The following is a 19,368-nucleotide window of genomic DNA, read 5'->3' as shown; positions in this document are numbered from 1 at the left end:
AAGCATTGAATTTAGAAGCTTTTCTTTAAACTTTCATGTTTACTAATTTCTTATTCTTATTTGGATTATCTCTATTAGATTTTCTGTCCACTACTAAGAAATTGCGGAAAGAGCGTCACACAAACACGAACACAACTTCATTAATGTGAATGCCCAGAAGCCGATTGCATTTCCACATAATACGTGCAGTTATTTGATAAACAATTAGTTTTTAAAGATATATAGATCCTCATAAAGTTAATATATGAACACATTCTGTAGATAAGAATGAAAGTTCCTCAAAAAGTCAAATGACTGAGTAAGATAACGAAAGCTTTTATTTCAATTAAGATTACCTGTAGAAAGCTCTCAATTATAGCAATGAAGTTAAAAGTTTATTAATATCGGGTTGGCTTTAGCGGCGAGTTAATTTTGTTTCAAAATACTTTAAATGCTTCTTATTGAGAAGTAAATTTGTTAACAATTAAAACGACATCTTTTATATTATAGGTAATGAATTACTTATTCTTTACAAGAATGAAATTACATTATAATCTATATGTATGCTTTTCTTCTGTTTTATATTTTTTCAATAATGTCACTCTTTTAATAAAAAAAGGAGTACATATATGTAGATTATACTACATATTTTTTCAACGTAATAAATACATAGTTCACGTTTTCGTCGAACTGCAAAAACCGAACTGTTTTAAATTCTTGATCTGACTTTTCAACCCTTTGAACTTTTACTATTCAAAATACATTTACATTGAATTGTGGTAAAAGTAAAGGTAAACCAAAGCCTACATACATACATATGTATATATTATTAATATGTAAGTGTAGTCGCGTGATTTGAAACACAGTCGCTTGCTCATTTAAGAAACGTTTGTCTCAACCATAGCAAGATTTCGACCGGGATATAACATAAGGATATTGGAACAGTTAAGGTCCCAAAAAAATGTTAATATTTAGAAGTTGTGTATTTACTTTTTGAAATTAATAAAAACTAATCTCGAACACATATTACTACATTATGTTTAATTTATTATAATGACAATCTGCTACTTTGAATGTAGTGTATTATTTAGATTTTGATATTCAACAGTCCCGAACTTCAAAAGATTTTCGTTCTTATGGAGTGTAGGCATTACTGAAGACTTATTTAAAGCATTTTCATCATATCCTAATACACTAACCTGCACTGTTAAGGGAAGTTCTAAGTCTTCAAGAAAATATGAGCATATAGACCAGGCAAGTTCAAAAGAGACAAAAAGTGGTTTCGAAATAAATTACTGCTGTGAATACATATTTTAAAATAATGAAATGGAATAAAGCCACACAAAAATGCCATCCATCACATCTTACTACATATTATGTATATAGCTAGACAAAAAATCGATAAGCAAAACCTTAAAGAGGCATTTTAACGCTTACCATATTAGTATCTCAAGCAACATTTTTGCCATTTATGTAGGTACAGGTACATAAATGTATACGATATTATCTTAAATTGCTCAGACTGACTTTTTCACAGTAGGATTATGTACATACATACATACATGGTTTTTAAACTGATTATAATTTAATAGTTGTATACTTGAAATATAGGTGTCAGAAATATATTGATCTTTAAATGTAATGATTGTAATTAAGAGTTAACTGTAACTCACCTGAGACGTTCGCGCAACTGTCGGTATTGGGTTTGCTGTCGATCTAACGCGAATAGGATGAGACGACACTGTTGCAGCCGTTCGTACCTCAATTTCCAACTTATTTCTTCTGTAGAATATTTGATGATGCCATTGTCGATGCTAACGAAATTGGCAAGTTTATCATGAAAGTCAACGGCATCATTGCCGCTCACGCTATCTGTACCGAGAATATCAGTGCCACTCTTAAGTGTTTCAATATTTTCTGTTTTAGAGGTTAATTTTTCATCCACTACTGAAACATTACCAGTAAAGCTGCTGGAGCCCATACCTATGCCGCTATCGAAGCTGAATTCAAGTAAAGCTGGACTGCATGAGCTTTTTCCTCTTTCCGTATCGATTTTCAGTTTTGAATTTCTACGGCTACGGATTGGACCATTGAGCTCTGTGTTACAAGCTGTATCTGCACTAGTAGAATAACAGTTGGAGGTGTTGACAGTGATGTTGCTGTTACTAAATCCCCGCTTTGATGAAATGGTAGAGTCTTTGTCCCTTGGAGCGATTGAAGATGTGACACCAACTATAAATCTCGCTAATGCAGACATTCCTTATTTTCACTTTCTAACAAAATTGTACCATATGTATCCACATTTATTCATAATGATAGACATTATCACGTAGTGTTTTGTCTCACAAATTGCGAATAGTTGAATACTTGATTGGAAGCTATAATATCGTTTCACTTTCCTTAGTCATAAGTAATAGTAAAATTAATTGGAATTGGAAGTCTTCACTTTTTCACATAATTTCATTATGCGGAAATTTCAGATGCGAGCGAGCTATGTAATTAGTTGCGCCACTATGCCAAGACATCTTTGGTCTGTCTCAATTAAATACCTGCACACAATTATCTTACGCTCTCATACCAATAAATATATTGTACACACTTCTGTACACATATGTACTATATTCAATTGAATCTATACAAATTATCTGTTTGTTTTTATTCTTCACTGAATTTGTCTCTTACTTGTTACGTTTACTTGCTTTTGTCGCATCCAGTATATGTATATATACATATGTATGTACATACATATGTATGAATGTACTTATTATTTATATTTAACTTCTACATCTCTCCGTGATAAGGGAAAACTTGGTGAAAAGCTAGTAAACAAGAGGATGGTATCTTACTACGTTATACTTAAGTGTGTGAAAAAAAGTCAACCAGAGGCGTAAATCAATATGTAATGATATGGAAGTTACACCGATTTCATTTAAATTCAGCTCCTAACGACATATCAAAATTAACAAAATATCATACATATTGGTACATTTATGTATGTATGCACACGTATGTACATATACATTACATATGTATAAAGTCCCCTGGAGAGCAGGAAATCATTATATTGGATTTGGGAAAATTTAAGAAGATAATAAGTATTTATTTAGTTTTGGCTTTTTGCTTTTAGCTAAAGTATTTTGGAGAACTTATTCCCACGCATTTTTACTAAAATAACTCATATTTTTAAGCTAGTTAGCGCGCTTTTAGTAGACAGCTAACATACATACATACATATGTATGTACATATGTAATAGAACCTTTACGTATTATAATATATAAAAATCGGATGTTTTTTATAGCATGGATATTTTAGAAAAAATCGAGAGAAATCAATATTTTAGTTTTATTAGTCAAACAATTTTATGGCAATTAGCGTTTAAGAAGAATTTTATGAACTCGCCCTAGTTTATAAGTTCAGCTCTAGCATTGACTCTTATGCAACGTAGTTGTTACTACAAGTATTCTCATTTGAGCAATGTTGCTGTTTCAATGTAAAAGAAAACTCACCACCGCTTCTATCATCCGTGAATTGGATTTTTTCTGTAGAAAGCTCTCTTAAACGAGGGTTGCCAGTCCCCATATTTTGTACTAATTAAAAAATAAACTTTAATATATCTGAAATATTCTTAAACAAACTCAAAATTACAGTAGAATACAATTATTTATAAATAGGTAGATTATTTTTATACTCTGGCAACACGTTGCTACAGAGTATAATAGTTTTGTTTACCTAACGGTTATATATATCATCTAAAACTAATCGATATAGATATAGGGTTATTTACATACATATATACATACATATATAATAATTGATCAGGATGACGAGACGAGTTGAAATCCGTGCAAGCTACTTACATACATATATGTATATGAATAAAAATTGAGATATGTATGTCGATGAAAGTTGGAATAGGCGTTCTTTAGTAAAAAAAGGTACGAGTTCGTAGATGGGCGTAATCAGCTCATTGCCACGACCACAAAACGCCATTGCTCGTTTTTAAGCTCGTGTTGAAACAAACACAATCGGGACTTTAAATTTTTGTCTGGTATTCAATTAATTAAATGCATTTGTAAAGTTAATAGAAACTAAATAAAATTGTACTACTGTGATAGAAAAATTTGTACCAGACAGAAAAATTGACATTTTTGTCATACCAAGACCATACTCTCCCATTAGATTTTAAACGATTTATTTTATTTTATGTATGTAATTAGCCTATCTATTTGAGCCAATACCACATACAATTAGCATGCCACATTCAAATTAAATGCTCTCTGAGTTTCACTAAGGTTCTTCAAATGTTCGAAAATTCGATTATAAGTTATATACTTGTAGATATTAAGTCAAGTTTTCACCGGATTTAATAAATTTTAGGCCCAAAGCTATTAGTAAAATACGTATTCTCTTTTCATTAAGATAACTCACAATTGACCGGTATAATATCATCCGGAAGTTCGAAAATCTTTATATAAGGAGTATGGGAGACCCGATTCAACCAATTTCTGACATTCAGACAAACTATTATCAGTAATGGACTCTCTCCAAATGTAAATTATATTTCTCACATTTCACATATTTTCGGTAAACAAAGGCCCACATACTCGGTACCTAGGGGATTGAACAGTTTCGGTTAGATTTGGAAAACTTTTGGTCATATGACATTATTCATGGAAAGTTTTATCTCGTTATATTAATTATTGCTTTATTTGTATACCGAACGTGAAAGAATCACAAATTGTATTATATGGGAAGAAAGAGTTGTTGAAGTCCGATTTTCGTAGTTTTTATCAAACGATGACATAGAAATATCAAAAAAATTTTATGTACCAAATTTGGTTGAAAGCGGTCGGGTAGGTCTCGAGATATGGACTTACACCTAAATGTAGGTATTGCTCATAGTCTAAATTTGATACCAGCCCGTATAAAGCCTTCTCATACCATCTCGAGTATAAAATTTAATATCTCTGACTCCTTTTTGTGATACAGTTTTCACGGACAGACAGTCTCTCGGATTGCAACTCATCTCCTCATTGTGACCATTTAAGTATACTCGTACTTATATAACCATGTACATATACATATATGTATATAGTACTTGTACTCTGTAGTAACATGTTGTAAGAATATAAAAATTAAACTTTAATTAACACTTTGGTGGCTCACTGTATACATATACATACATATGTACACGTACTTATATGTACATATGTATGTACATAACAATATTCATATTCAGTTTTGAAAGAATCTTTGGAGAATACTTGTTATTTCGACGGTTCCAACACGTTCACAAAAGATGTGCAAATTTTATATTTTCTGCGAATGAATGAATATGGATAAAATAACGGAAATCGTTCATGTGAGCACTGTTTCGACTGCCCAAGAGCTAAACATTCGAAGTACATAAAACTATTTGCAACCATTGAAATAATACTGGATGCAAAAAGAAGCACGATGTACGAGTTAACGCAAAAAAATCATGTATCGAATTTCCATCTTGAACTCGCTGCTGAATCGAAACAAAAACGATATACTCGTATACATACTTATGTACATATGTAAATAAATATTTACAAATTAATGACTTTATATTTTGTAACTTATATGTTTCGCATAGTTTTTCCTGGTTAGCAATCACCTATCAGTTAAGTACTTTTAACTTAATTAAGACTCCTTCTTTCGATAAAGAATCTTTTTTTAACTAGAAGTTAACTGACAGATGGCTGTTAACCATACATTGAGAAAACAGCCCAAATTGATTTCGCGTGTACGTCTGCTCTTTCGCCAATTTATCTGTACATCCGATAACTCGTCTAAAAAAAAAGAAACAATTATAATTAGGAAGCTATCTTAAATGAGCGGGATAGGGTGACTATCGCTGCCACGAAATAATTTTATTGAAATTCACTTAAACTGTAACCATATGGACAATGAAACTCAAATTTGACACACAGAGTCACAGAATGAGGACGCACATATCGCTATGCACTTTTCGAAAAATGGGAGCGTTCAAAAATATTGTAAAATGGATATTGAACTCCATGTACCGAATTTATAGATTTCTTATTTCAGTTTTATTTAACTTAATAAGTGTATTGACCAGTACCTCTAATCTTATACATATGTATGTATATAAAAATGAATCGCAAAATGTGTTGGTAAGCGCATAACTCAAAAACGCCTGGACCAATTTTGCCAATTCTTTTTTTTCCCTTTTCTTTTTTTTAATATCGGTCGGCTTTTTTTTTGGCATCAACATCCATTGGCAGCCCAAGGCACATTACCGAGTACTCTCATGATGCCATGACATATGTACGTGCGGAATTATTGATCGCGGTAAATCAGCAAGCGATCGTCATGATGTCACAGCACGACCTTTCAAACAACTCTTACTATGTTTGCTGGACTTTATCTCAAAACAACGTTTGGTATATATGGTGCTGTTAGATGCTGGATATACTCTGTTAAGATGCAAAAAAGAGGTTTGTCGCACGCACCCATTCTTCTTTAGATGGCGGATTGGTGATGGTGGTTACACCAGATCAAATTGATGAAATCATTTCTGCGGAAGTTCCTGATCCAGAGAAAGACCCAGTATTATACGAAGTGTTGGAAACCAATATGGTTCATGAACATTGCGGACACAACAAACCCTTTTCGGTTTGTATATCTGACAATATATGCACGAAACACTATTCACGTGCTTTTCTTTCGGAAACAAAAACTGGAAATGATGGATATCCACTCTATCGTCTTCGGCAGAACATTCAGCATTCAATTTAGAAGAGTGAATATCGAAGTTGACGACACTTGGATCGTAATATATTCAACACTATTGTTTAATTCACATTCAAAACTCATATCAATGTTGAGTATTGCAGTTTGGTGAAGCAACATGACGGTTATTGGTCTTGAACGATACGGTCGATAGTTGAACTGCAAAAAAGCGCTTTGTAGGATATTTACTATTGAAATTCATGAACGTTTTCAACCCAGAGAATACAGTACAGCCAGTGGAAACACCGCCAACAACAAAATTAATATTAACGAGTTTTTTTCTTAACTTTCGTCAGGGATCCATTTGCGAGAACATTGCTCTATTCGGAAATAACTTGATATTATACATGAAATGCATCGTCGAAGAAATAGTTAGGCAGAAAGCAAGGCCAACCAGAGGATGGACATTCAGGTGTGTGTGAATTTACACAATCCACCCGAAAAACGACGATTGCTTCTACCTTCGGTTGCTATTGATTAAAGTACGCGGTTCAAATTCATTTGAGTCATTGCGTACTGTGAATAGTATGGTGTGTGCAACTTTTTGAGAAGCAAGCTAGCAATTACAATTGCTGGAATATGATAATCACTGGAATCAAACGATGGACGATGCCATAGCTACTTCGAATGCAAATGAAGTTCGCACACTTTTCGCGATGATCGACTTTTCGACATATCAGCCTTCAAATTCGCGTCAATTATGGAATACGAACAAAAATGGCATTGCCGAAGACATTTGACATCGTATCCGCTAAGAATTGGAAATGGCTCAATTCCGGTTGATACTTCCGGTGGTTTGATATCAATTCCATCTGCCGTTTATCAATTCACGAAAGATGAACTCAGCACGAATGTTCGGACATTGGACAAAAAGTGCACGCGCAATGTTAGCTGCCAAAAAAACCGATGTTGTTGATTTAAACTGGAAGATTCAAAGTCAAATTCCGGGAGACTTGTTAGCTGCCAAAAATACCGAAGTTGTTGACTTAAACTGGAAGATTCAAAGTCAAATTCCGGGAGACTTGCGCTCATACAAATTGATCGATCGTGGAATTTCTAAATTCTTTGAATAGGCTTGGTATGCCACCGCATCATTTCCGTCTCAAAGTAGGATCTGTCGTTATTATGTTTCGCAATCTTCATGTGCCGAAACTGTGTAATGGAACCCGACTGATTGTGACGCTGCTATCGAATACAAGGAGGCAGAATGCTTGATTCTACGAATTTCTTAGAGTGAAAATTGAATTGAATTTGAGATGACAATCAACAGAACACAAGGATAGTCGCATAGTGTGTGGCATAAATTTGGAAACGCCATGTTTTTCTCATGGCCAGGTATACGAGGCGTGCTCACAAGTTGGAAAACCATCTTTCCTGTACACAGGAACAGAAACCATAAAATGTTTTTATCAAGCTGCGTTACATTGAAAAAAAAAATTTTATAAATTCAACTTTAGTGTCATTTCAAAACACATAATTCCACGCAGAACAACGGCTGCGGAGCCAGCTAGTATTTAATAAATTTATGTAAGATTGTTGCATTTAGGTAATTTCATCCGTTCATTCAATCCGTTATTATTTATTTATTTAACGCCAATCGGCACTATACATCTAATAACAATTATAATTCTAAAGAAGACAACAGGCTTAAACATATAAAATTAGGAATTAAACTCGTAGCCTAGTTCGTATGCTAGTATTACAATAAAGCTTTCTAGAATTTGCTCTATTGCTGAGAATAGGCAGGTTAACGAGCAATTGTTCTCAAATTCCCTACACATCCGATTAATCAACCCTAGTACTTTGTATGCCTGCGAAGTAATTTTATCGATGTGTTTCTTGAAATTTAGTATTCTGTCAATAGTTATATCCAGGTCTCTGATGTCTTCAACTTCCGTGAGTCTTTGGTCGTTCAAGGTGTAGGTTAAAGGTATCTGCGTATGCGCACGGGTGAAGGACATCACTGCGCATTTTTCACATTCAAAACAAGTTTATTTATCTTACACCAGTTATACAGCTCATCTATATCGTTTTGTAAGATGTGAATATCAGAAACGGTGAAAATTCTACGAAAAATTTTTAAATCGTCAGCGTATAATAAGTACTCAGACTGCAGTTTCCTCCCAATGTCATTCACAAATATGTTGAAGAGTATGGGTCCAAGGTGGGATCCCTGGGGAACACCAGATGTGACATCATACTCATCTGAAATGTGTCCATCGATTCTTACTTGCAACCTTCTTCCTGTTAGGTACGATCTGATCCAGCGTAGTGCATTGCAATTCACTCCATAATTTTTTAGCTTCACCATAAGAGTCTCATGGTCCACTTTGTCGAATGCCTTGCTAAAGTCCGTATATAGTGAATGAACTGGAATACCACTGTCCATGGCCTTCAAGATGTAGTTGACATAGGTATATAGGTTTGTTGTAGTGGATCTGCCACCAACAAATCCGTGCTGCTTAGGAGAAATGATATTTCTGAATGATGATATCAACTGAGGCAAGACAATTTTCTCAAACAGTTTTGCTAATGCAGATTGGATACATACAGGTCTATAATTGGTAACGTCAGATCTTGGGCCGTTTTTGTGGATGGGACTGATGAACGACGATTTCCACGCCGATGGAAAGGTTCCGTGATAAAAAGACTTACTGAATATATGCGTGATAGGTTCACAAAGCCCGACAGCAGAGTTGCGTAGAAATATATTAGGCAGACCATCAGATCCTGCTCCTTTTTTTGGATCCAGAGCCAATAGCTGCTTAAAAACTTCATTGAAGTTAGCATCAAATTCATTTAGCTCCACATTTCCTATAATGTCAGAGATTGATGATGACCAACTCCGCTGGGGCTCATTGTATAGGTGTCTTTGAAGTAAGATGCGAAGATATTACTAATCTCCGCACCCGAATGAGCGGTTAGGTCATTCCATGTCATGGTTGCTGGGACTCCCATGTCGGTACCCCTTTTGTTCTAGACAAACCTCCAGAATTCATTTTCTTCTTTCTTTAGTTACCATATGGGAGGATGGAGTCATGTGTAGAAGTTCAAGCAAGTGAGGAAAGTTCTCTGATCGCCATTCACTTGGGAGTGGCCAGAAACGATTACTTTACACATGGCTCAAGCAGCTCACAACTTCCGGTCTACATAAGTATATATCAGTATGGTTATCTGTGGCTGCAATCACAACAGACAGCCAAACAATTTGCTACTCGGCTTGCACTCCTGCTCTCTGAGAGCACTCGTCAACAACTCGGTATAAGGGAACTGTGGGACGGCATTTCAAACTCCTTACGTACAGCTGCAACCGAAACCATTGGTTTTCGGAAAGTGCAAAAGAACAGCTGGTTCGACGAGGAGTGCCGTGTCGCAAAGAAGAGAAAACAGACTGCCTACCTCGCAACGTTACGATCGACCACAACACGTGCGGGATGGGATAGATACCGAGAGTTGAAGAGGGAAGCGAGACGCATTTGCAGACAGAAAAAGAAAGGGGCCTTTAAAGCCTTATTACACTATTGAAAGTGAAATAAGGCCTTTATTTCAAAAAAGGCTTTATTACACTTCGAAAGAGAAATAAAACCTTTATAAAAATTTACCCAATTGTGCAATAAAGCCTTATTAATTAATTAATTTTATTAATTGTTTGCCAGACTCTCTGCTTCTATTTTAGATGTGCATTATTTGATTATTTACAAAATTATGGTTTCTCCTTTTACGAAATGTGCACTATTAGTGATTTTAACTTTTCGTAAAAGGAAAACTCTTTGACAATTCAATCTTAAGGGATAATTATAGTGGTAAACTATTAATTTTTCCTTTTACAAAATGTTTGGAGCTTTAATTCCTGGAGCCTAGAAATTAAGTGAAATAAAACATTTGTAACGCAAAACATCACATGGGACATAAAACCATAATGGCTTTATGTCCCATTCCACTAGAATTGATATGAGACTTAAGGTCATATCAAAATTATGGCTTTATGTCCGTTTGAATTGAGACATAAAGGCATTATGGCTTTATGTCCTATGGTTTTATGACACCCCACCTGGCCGACAGGGGTAATGCTTGAAAATTCTACGAAAAAATGCGGCGGCTTACAGAAGGTTTCAAGACCGGAGCATACTCTTGTAGAACCCCCAAAGGTGATCTAGTCACCGATGCCCAGAGCGTACTTAAATTATGGAGGGAACACTTCTCCAGCCTGCTGAATGGCAGTGAGCGCACAACGGCAGGAGAAGGGGAACCCGATTCCCCAATCGATGCCGATGGAGCAGACGTTCCATTGCCCGACCATGAAGAAGTTCGAGTAGCAATTACCCGCCTGAAGAACAACAAAGCGGCGGGGGCCGATGGATTACGGGCCGAGCTATTCAAACACGGCAGCGAAGAACTGATAAGGAGCATGCATCAGCTTCTTTGTAAAATATGGTCGGACGAAAGCATACCCAACGATTGGAATTTAAGTGTGCTCTGCCCAATCCATAAAAAAGGAGACCCCACAATCTGCGCCAACTACCGTGGGATAAGCCTCCTCAACTTCGCATATAAGGTTCTATCGAGGGTATTGAGTGAAAGATTAAAGCCCACTGTCAACAAACTGATTGGACCTTATCAGTGTGGCTTTAGACCTGGCAAATCAACAACCGACCAGATATTCACCATGCGCCAAATCTTGGAAAAGACTTGTGAAAGGAGAATCGACACACCACCTCTTTGTCGATTTCAAAGCTGCTTTCGACAGCACGAAAAGGAGCTGTCTTTATGCCGCGATGTCTGAATTTGGTATCCCCGCAAAACTAATACGGCTGTGTAAACTGACGTTGAGCAACACGAAAAGCTCCGTCAGGATCGGGAAGGAGCTCTCCGAGCCGTTCCATACCAAACGAGGTTTCAGACAAGGCGACTCCCTATCGTGCGACTTCTTCAACCTGCTTCTGGAGAAAATAGTTCGAGCAGCAGAGCTAAATAGAGGAGGTACCATCTTCTATAAGAGTATACAGCTGCTGGCGTATGCCGATGATATTGATATCATCGGTCTCAACAGTCCAGTATTAACACCACCAACAATGTCAGCCTGGAAATCCAACGCAGGATTGCTCTTGCCAACAGGTGCTACTTCGGACTGAGTAGGTAATTGAAAAGTAAAGTCCTCTCTCGACGAACAAAAGCCAAACTCTATAAGTCGCTCATAATTCCCGTCCTGCTATAAGGTGCAGAGGCTTGGACGATGACAGCAACCGATGAGTCGACGTTACGAGTTTTCGAGAGAAAGGTTCTGCGAAAGATTTATGGTCCTTTGCGCATTGGCCACGGCGAATATCGCCTTCGATGGAACGATGAGCTGTACGAGATATACGACGACATTGACATAGTTCAGCGAATTAAAAGACAGCGGCTACTCTGCTAGGTCATGTTGTCCGGATGGACGAAAACACTCCAGCTCTGAAAGTATTCGACGCAGTACCCGCCGGGGGAAGCAGAGGAAGAGGAAGACCTCCACCCCGTTGGAAGGACCAAGTGGAGAAGGACCTGGCTTCGCTTAGAATATCCAATTGGCGCCATGTAGCGAAAAGAAGAAACGACTGGCGCGCTGTTGTTAACTCAGCTATAATCGTGTAAGCGGTGTCTACGCCTATTAAGAAGAAGAAGAAGTTACCATATGATGAATACCATCCATTTGTTAGTTTCAATATTTTTATATTGAGCAAGACATAGTATTGGAACTCCATAAATGTACATGGTATACATATACATCATGTTAGTATACTATACATGTACATACATATGATATTTTATAACTATTGTCAAGATTGTCTTGTACATACTTATGTATATATATATTATGTATACATGTATATATATACATACATGATGTATATGTATATCATGTACATTTATGGAGTTCCAATACGATGTCTTGCTCAATATAAAAATATTGAAACTAACAAATGGATGGTATTCATACCACCTTACCAAAAATTAAATGAATTAAATGTACATACATACATATGTATATCAAAAAGGAGTTATTCGCGAAACGAGTAAGTACAACCCGGTATTGGATCGGCCAGGATTATTATTATCTTTTTTTAACATTACAGTTCGTCCATGCGTAACCTTTTTATACTCTCGCAACAAAGTTGCTAAGGAGAGTATTATAGTTTTGCTCACATAACGGTTGTTTGTAAGTCCTAAAACTAAAAGAGTCAGATATAGGGTTATATATGTATACCAAAGTGATCAGGGTGACGAATAGAGTTGAAATCCGGATGTCAGTCTGTCCGTCCGTCCGTCTGTACGTCCGTCCGTGCAAGCTGTAACTTGAGTAAAAATTGAGATATGTACATAGAGAAACTTGGTACACGTATTTCTTGGCTCCATAAGAAGGTTAAGTTCGAAGATGGGCAAAATCGGCCTACTGCCACGCCCACAAAATGGCGAAAACCGAAAACCTATAAAGTGTCATAACTAAGCCATAAATAAAGATATTAAAGTGAAATTTGGCACAAAGGATCGCATTAGGGAGGGGCATATTTGGACGTAATAGTTTTGGAAAAGTGGGCGTGGCCCCGCCCCCTACTAAGCTTTTTGTACATATCTCGGAAACTACTATAGCTATGTCAACCAAACTCTATAGAGTCCTTCAGGCATTTCCATATACAGTTCAAAAATGGAAGAAATCGGATAATAATCACGCCCACCTCCCATACAAAGGTTATGTTGAAAATCACTAAAAGTGCGTTAACCGACTAACAAAAACCGTCAGAAACACTAAATTTTACGTAAGAAATGGCAGAAGGAAGCTGCACCCAGGCTTTTTTTAAAAATTGAAAATGGGTATGGCGTCGCCCACTTATGGACCAAAACCATATCTCAGGAGCTACTATACCGATTTCAATGAAATTCGGTATATAATATTTTCTTAACACCCTGATGACATGTACGAAATATGGGTGAAATCGGTTCACAACCACGCCTTCTTCCAATATACATAACTCTATTTTGAATTCCATCTGATGCCTTGTCTGTATAATACATAGGAACCAATGATGATAGCGGAATAAAATTTTACACAAATAAGGTATTTGAAAAATATGTAAATGACGGGTAATGAAATCTCGAGAATCACTTTATCATGCGAGAGTATAAAATGTTCGGTGACACCCGAACTTAGCCCTTCCTTACTTGTTTATAATAATGTTCTGCGATCAAAGCGATCTATTCTTTATCATTAGTGCGTAACTTGTACCTATATACAAATGTATGTATGTATGTACACGTACATATGTATGTACATATGTATATTGCAATAGTTACACAAGAATTGAAATTTTATTTAATTTTACTGAAATTCCTATGAGACAAGCCATTTCAATAACACAATATATATGTACATACGGTCAAAAAGTAAGAACCATCGGATCCACCTAAAACACTTTCTTTTTATATACACGTATATAAGTACATACATATGTATGTATGTACAATGTACGTTGGGTAGTCGAAAAAGTATTTTCGTATTTTGTCAATAGATGTCATCGCAGTCGTATATCTCCAGTGCTGCTCACGTTGTGTCATACCATATAGTGTTGGAAAGGTGAGACTTTAAGCTTCATTTTACGAAAAAAATAAATTCGCTGAAGTTGAAAAAAGTTACAGCTGTTTAAAAATGAGTGAAAATAATGAAGAAATTCGCTATATTTTGAAATTTTTAAAAGTGAACAATGCCACTAAAGCCAAAAATTAAATGAAAATAGTACATATTTGCTTATTTACTTATTATTATTAATATAAAAAAATTAGTTTGATTAGAAATACGAAAAGACTTTTACACTACAAAATATGTAGCTTATATCATAATATGCACTATATACATATGTATGTACAGGTACATGGTTGTGCACATATACCCCGCCAGTCCCCTTGATACTAATTAGTTCATTTGCACTAATGGAATTGCATCTTAAATTAACAAGTGAATTCAAGGCTCTGAGGTTTTCCTGCGAATCAGTAGTTTATGACAAAGTAAATGAGAAAAAAGAGAACGTTATTTACCATACTGTATTTTATTGAAATTATGTACGCATGTACATATGTATATGACTTGCGTGGGCTGGCCAATTCACATACGACTTTCCTCGCTTTGCTTGACAATTCATATTTTGACAAAGAAGCGAAGACAGTAAAGGGTATGTCCAGTGGCGTAGCTACAACTTCGGGCGCCCGGGGCCAAGCATGTTCTGCCGCCCACCTTTATCTACCTACCTACAAGTTTCATGAGGTGGTTCGAACAAAAGTGAATTTTTACAAAATATCTTCGGTATTAAGTATATAAAATTTAGAAACTAAAAGCCACGCAAATTCTGAAGTTCAAAAATTCTCACAATACGGTTTTTGAGGAAATTGATAGTAAATTTACAAGACATCTTATTAAAAGCCATAGAAAAAACCCATTTTCGCCCTATATCTTGTACACTTTTGACACAATTTGCAGGAATTTTTGCCTATTTTGCCTACTATTTTTAAGAAGGATATAAGCCAAAAGATATAAGACAAATTCAAAGACTGAAGAGTATTCGAGTAAAAATTAATATTTTTCATTGTTATTCAGATTATTACATTGTGAGTGGACAACTCTTTATCTTTTATAATAAATTTTGTAAAAAAATTTGTTGAAGTATTTTTCTGAATATTAAAAAACAGCAAAGATCGTTTTGCCGCCCCCAAGACGTTGCGCCCGGGGCGACGGCCCCCTAGCTACGCCACTGGCTATGTCAGAATGAAAACTTTATCTATTTCTCTCTAATAAAAATGGCTACTGTTTCTTGGCAAAGCGTAAAATGGTGAAAGTTGCCAAACATTTTGCTTCGCTTTGCTTTGCTTTGCCTCGATTCGAACAAATTCTTTCAAAAGCATAGATCGAATTTATGTATCAAAGCAAACGTCTGAAACAAAGCCAAGCAAAAGTTGTGTGTGAATAAACCTTAATCGTAGCATTGCGCTTAATAAAATTCAAAGAACACCATAGCATGAGTTTGATTACGTTGACAGTTCTCATCGTTTGTTGTGTTGTTTTGTTGGATATACGCACTCCTGTACATACTTGTACATATGTAAGTAGGAATAATTCAGCTTAACGTATTACTATGTACGCTTACGCAAGTTGTGTAGTTTCAGCTTTAGTCACATTTAAGTTGTTATTCATATCGGATATTACTTAAAAATAAAATTAAATGTTTTCTAAAAACTTTCGTCGATGTTAAGCAGCAATATTCATTATTGTATATTAAACGATTACTACTGGTTTCCATGTTAAAGCAAGTGATGTTCTATGCTAAATACTTGTAGGCTCAAGTCATGTTGATCACTTATGCAAAATATAGTGTCCAGCATTATATTCCTCCCATCGTTGAATTGATGTAAACCATTCCTATTGCTTATATACATACATACATATCTACATAGTATGTGTGTATATACATTCATGCTCACCTTTTTTATTCCCACAAATTTACATATGTACATACATACATATGTACATATGTAGTTTTTTTTTAATTTTCATGTATAATGTTACTATCAGTATTTATTTATATGAAATACCTAAAGCAAGCACAACAATGAAAAAATGCCAGAGAATCACAATGATATTATACGTGTCCGAAGCCGAAAATTACATCCCAAACAAGTTTTTCAATATTGAAAACCGTACGAACACCAAACGATCACACGAGCTTGTCTGACTTAACCAACAGACTGGTAGTGGCATACTAACCATAAAGCGCAGCAATGAGGACGGGAATTTTTGGAGTAATGGAGGTACTGCAAATGACATACCGGCGACGCGCAATCGCTATTGCTGGTGAAAAAGCAACTGGTAATGTAAATAGATCCGTTGTTTCTATTGTAATGTTGTCGTTAGTATTTTTGCCGCATCTGCTTTGGACGTAAGTATTTGTCGTCACTGCTAACTTCGTAGCCATAGCATGATATACCCATTATTTTCATATACTGTTATCGTTTCCACTTATTTATCTTTACTTCCCTTTTCTGTTATTTACACCTTTAGGTATATACAACTGTAAAAAAACAGTGTTGCCGCAACCTCCAAAAGTATCTACATTTCATTTTCATAATCTCGCAACATGTTGCAATAGAGTATAATAGTTTTCTTCTCCTAACGGTACCTAGGTCAAACGAAACTGTCATATGTATACTCGTATATACATATAAGTATGTACATACATATATAAATGATCAGGATGACGAGATGAGTTATGTATGTACTTGTATATTCCAGATGACTGGAAACAAACACTGTAATTTTGGAAGAACATTCTTTTCATCGAAAATAAGATGTGTTTTTGCTATGACAAAAAATCGATTAATTAAAAAACTGGCCTTTCTCTTGAAACAATTTACTGGACGATAATGTACTATAGTACAGTAACAACCTGCTAACTAACAGGTCAAAAATTTGAGACAATATTTTGTGACTAAGGACTAGAGAATGTGTTGTGAATAGTAACTAGTCACAAATTGAGATGTCGAGCTCTCTTGTTATCTCTGTTATACTTGCCTAAAAATTTTCAAGTATCAAATCCTTACTTTTTTTAATATTTTTATCAATTGAAGAGTTCGAAGGTCGTTCAGAACGAGGCATGTCTTCAACTATCTCTCGACCGTCTTTGAAGGCTTTGTACCACTCGTCGGTTTATATTTTTGATCAAAGTGAAGCACCGTAAGCCTTTTCCAACATTCGCAACGATTCCGCAAACGAAATTTGATTAGAAATACAAAATTTGAAACAAATTCTTTGTTCGATATTTTTATCCATTGTAAAAATCGCATCGCACTACTGAGGTGTACCGGCTTAAGACACTGCTGTAAACAAACTGGTTGTCAGATCGTGTTCATAATTGGCATAGTAGTAATTAACGACATTCCTACCAACTTAGCAAAATACATATTTTTGAAATATTAATTACCCGCGGAATTTAATTAAATTTGCGACTGTTTTTTTGTATATAATAATATTGTTCCTAAATTTACAAATTTTAATAAGGCAATTTTTCGATGTACATATGTACATATTACAATATTCAATTCACTACTTATGTTTTAGTAGTAATTGTAAAACTTCATATAATTCAATATAATTTCAATTCAATTCGATTTAATACTACTCGATGCAAACCCCGAATTCGGGAGTTCCTATTCTCCAGTTTACCCATATAGGCCTATATGAGAACCGGGCATCCAAAATTGACTTGTTTTCCCTTGTGCAATGTTGCTGTTTCATGCTCTGAACACATAGAAAGCGACACGACATGGCAGTGAACTGTAAATGGCGTCGTGAATCCTACTACATGAACATTTGCAAGAAGGCAGCGACATAACAATGGCCGGCATGTACACAAAACAACACAGTTGTCCATTTTGTATGTACACAATTTCGTTGTTGCCGTACTACTACCTGCCACTTCAATGAAATTTTAATATTTTGTTCAAATTTAAATTTTTTAGGCAAAAAATAAGTAAATAGGTAATTTTATTTGTTTTAAATTATCAATTGTTATTACAAATGATATAGCAGAACTATTTTATGCTTCCCTTTGTAAAACAATGTCAGGTTTGTTAGAGCTTTGAATAATTTTACATTTTACATATAAGTAGCATCACTGCTCTCTACTGTCTACTCTACTGTCGTCGGCAAATTTAAAAATATTTTCAAGTTAGCGAGAGTGACAACTGGGAGCCAGCAGTCGTGTAGTCGTGCAGCTGTCTAAATAACTGTTTCCATAAGAATGTGTGTATTTTAATATTTGACAGATATCGCTTGCAGTCTGTCGCTCTCTATGTGTTCAGCACATCAATGTAAATGCAAACTCACCACCGTTTCTACCGTCCATAACGTGGATATTTCGCAATGTATTAAACACAGACTTGCCAGTCTCGATATTGTGTTGTAAATAAAATAACAGTTTTGTTCACCTAACGGTTGTACGTATCACCTTGGATAACGAGACAAGTTGAAATACGGGTGACTGTCTATATGTTCGTTCGTCCGTCCGTGCAAGCTGTAATTTGCATAAAATTGAGGTATCTTGATGAAACCTTGTTGGCACAGGGGATCGCAGTAGCAGGGTGCACCAGCGGGCAAAAGGGGTCGAAGCACCGCCATCTAATAACTTTAATGTACATAAGTATCTCCTAAACTACTAGAACTACAAAAACTAAATTTGCCGAATCCAAATCTAATAAGAGCTTCTACTGATAACCTCGCTCACTCTCTATATAACGGTACGGTTAAAACTTACTAACAGCTGGACAAATCAATAACTAAATACGCCAGAGGCGTTATAATTTACCTCCGAAATAATACGAGAAGGCTTTATGGGAGCGGGTGTCAAAAATGGACTATGGACGTTGCGCGGCCCACTTTTAAATTAAATCACATATCTCGGGACCCGGGGATAAAATTGGGTCGGCACTACCCCTCATTATACGTATACTACGTATAAGGATTTTCGTTTTTCTAACAAATCACATGCCGAACTTTTCGGTCAGTGCATGAGTTATATAGAATTTGTTAATAATTG

General features: G+C 35.7%; 1 protein-coding gene across 1 annotated transcript in view; it reads right to left on the bottom strand.

Annotated features, from left to right (window-relative positions):
* The window catches only part of LOC120781272 (titin), a 40,102-nt gene extending 37,574 nt beyond the window's left edge, over positions 1–2,528 (bottom strand). Inside the window, exon 1 of the mRNA XM_040113463.1 lies at positions 1,653–2,528. Within this exon, the coding sequence (XP_039969397.1) occupies positions 1,653–2,236 (584 nt within the window). The 5' untranslated portion in view covers positions 2,237–2,528. The remainder of the gene's footprint in view (positions 1–1,652) is intronic.
* Positions 2,529–19,368: the final 16,840 nt, after the last annotated feature.

The sequence above is a fragment of the Bactrocera tryoni genome, unplaced genomic scaffold (genome assembly GCF_016617805.1).
Source record: "Bactrocera tryoni isolate S06 unplaced genomic scaffold, CSIRO_BtryS06_freeze2 scaffold_517, whole genome shotgun sequence".
Classification (NCBI taxonomy): domain Eukaryota; kingdom Metazoa; phylum Arthropoda; class Insecta; order Diptera; family Tephritidae; genus Bactrocera; species Bactrocera tryoni.
Note: the sequence above shows the minus strand (reverse complement) of the source record. Positions and strands in the feature narration are given on the sequence as shown.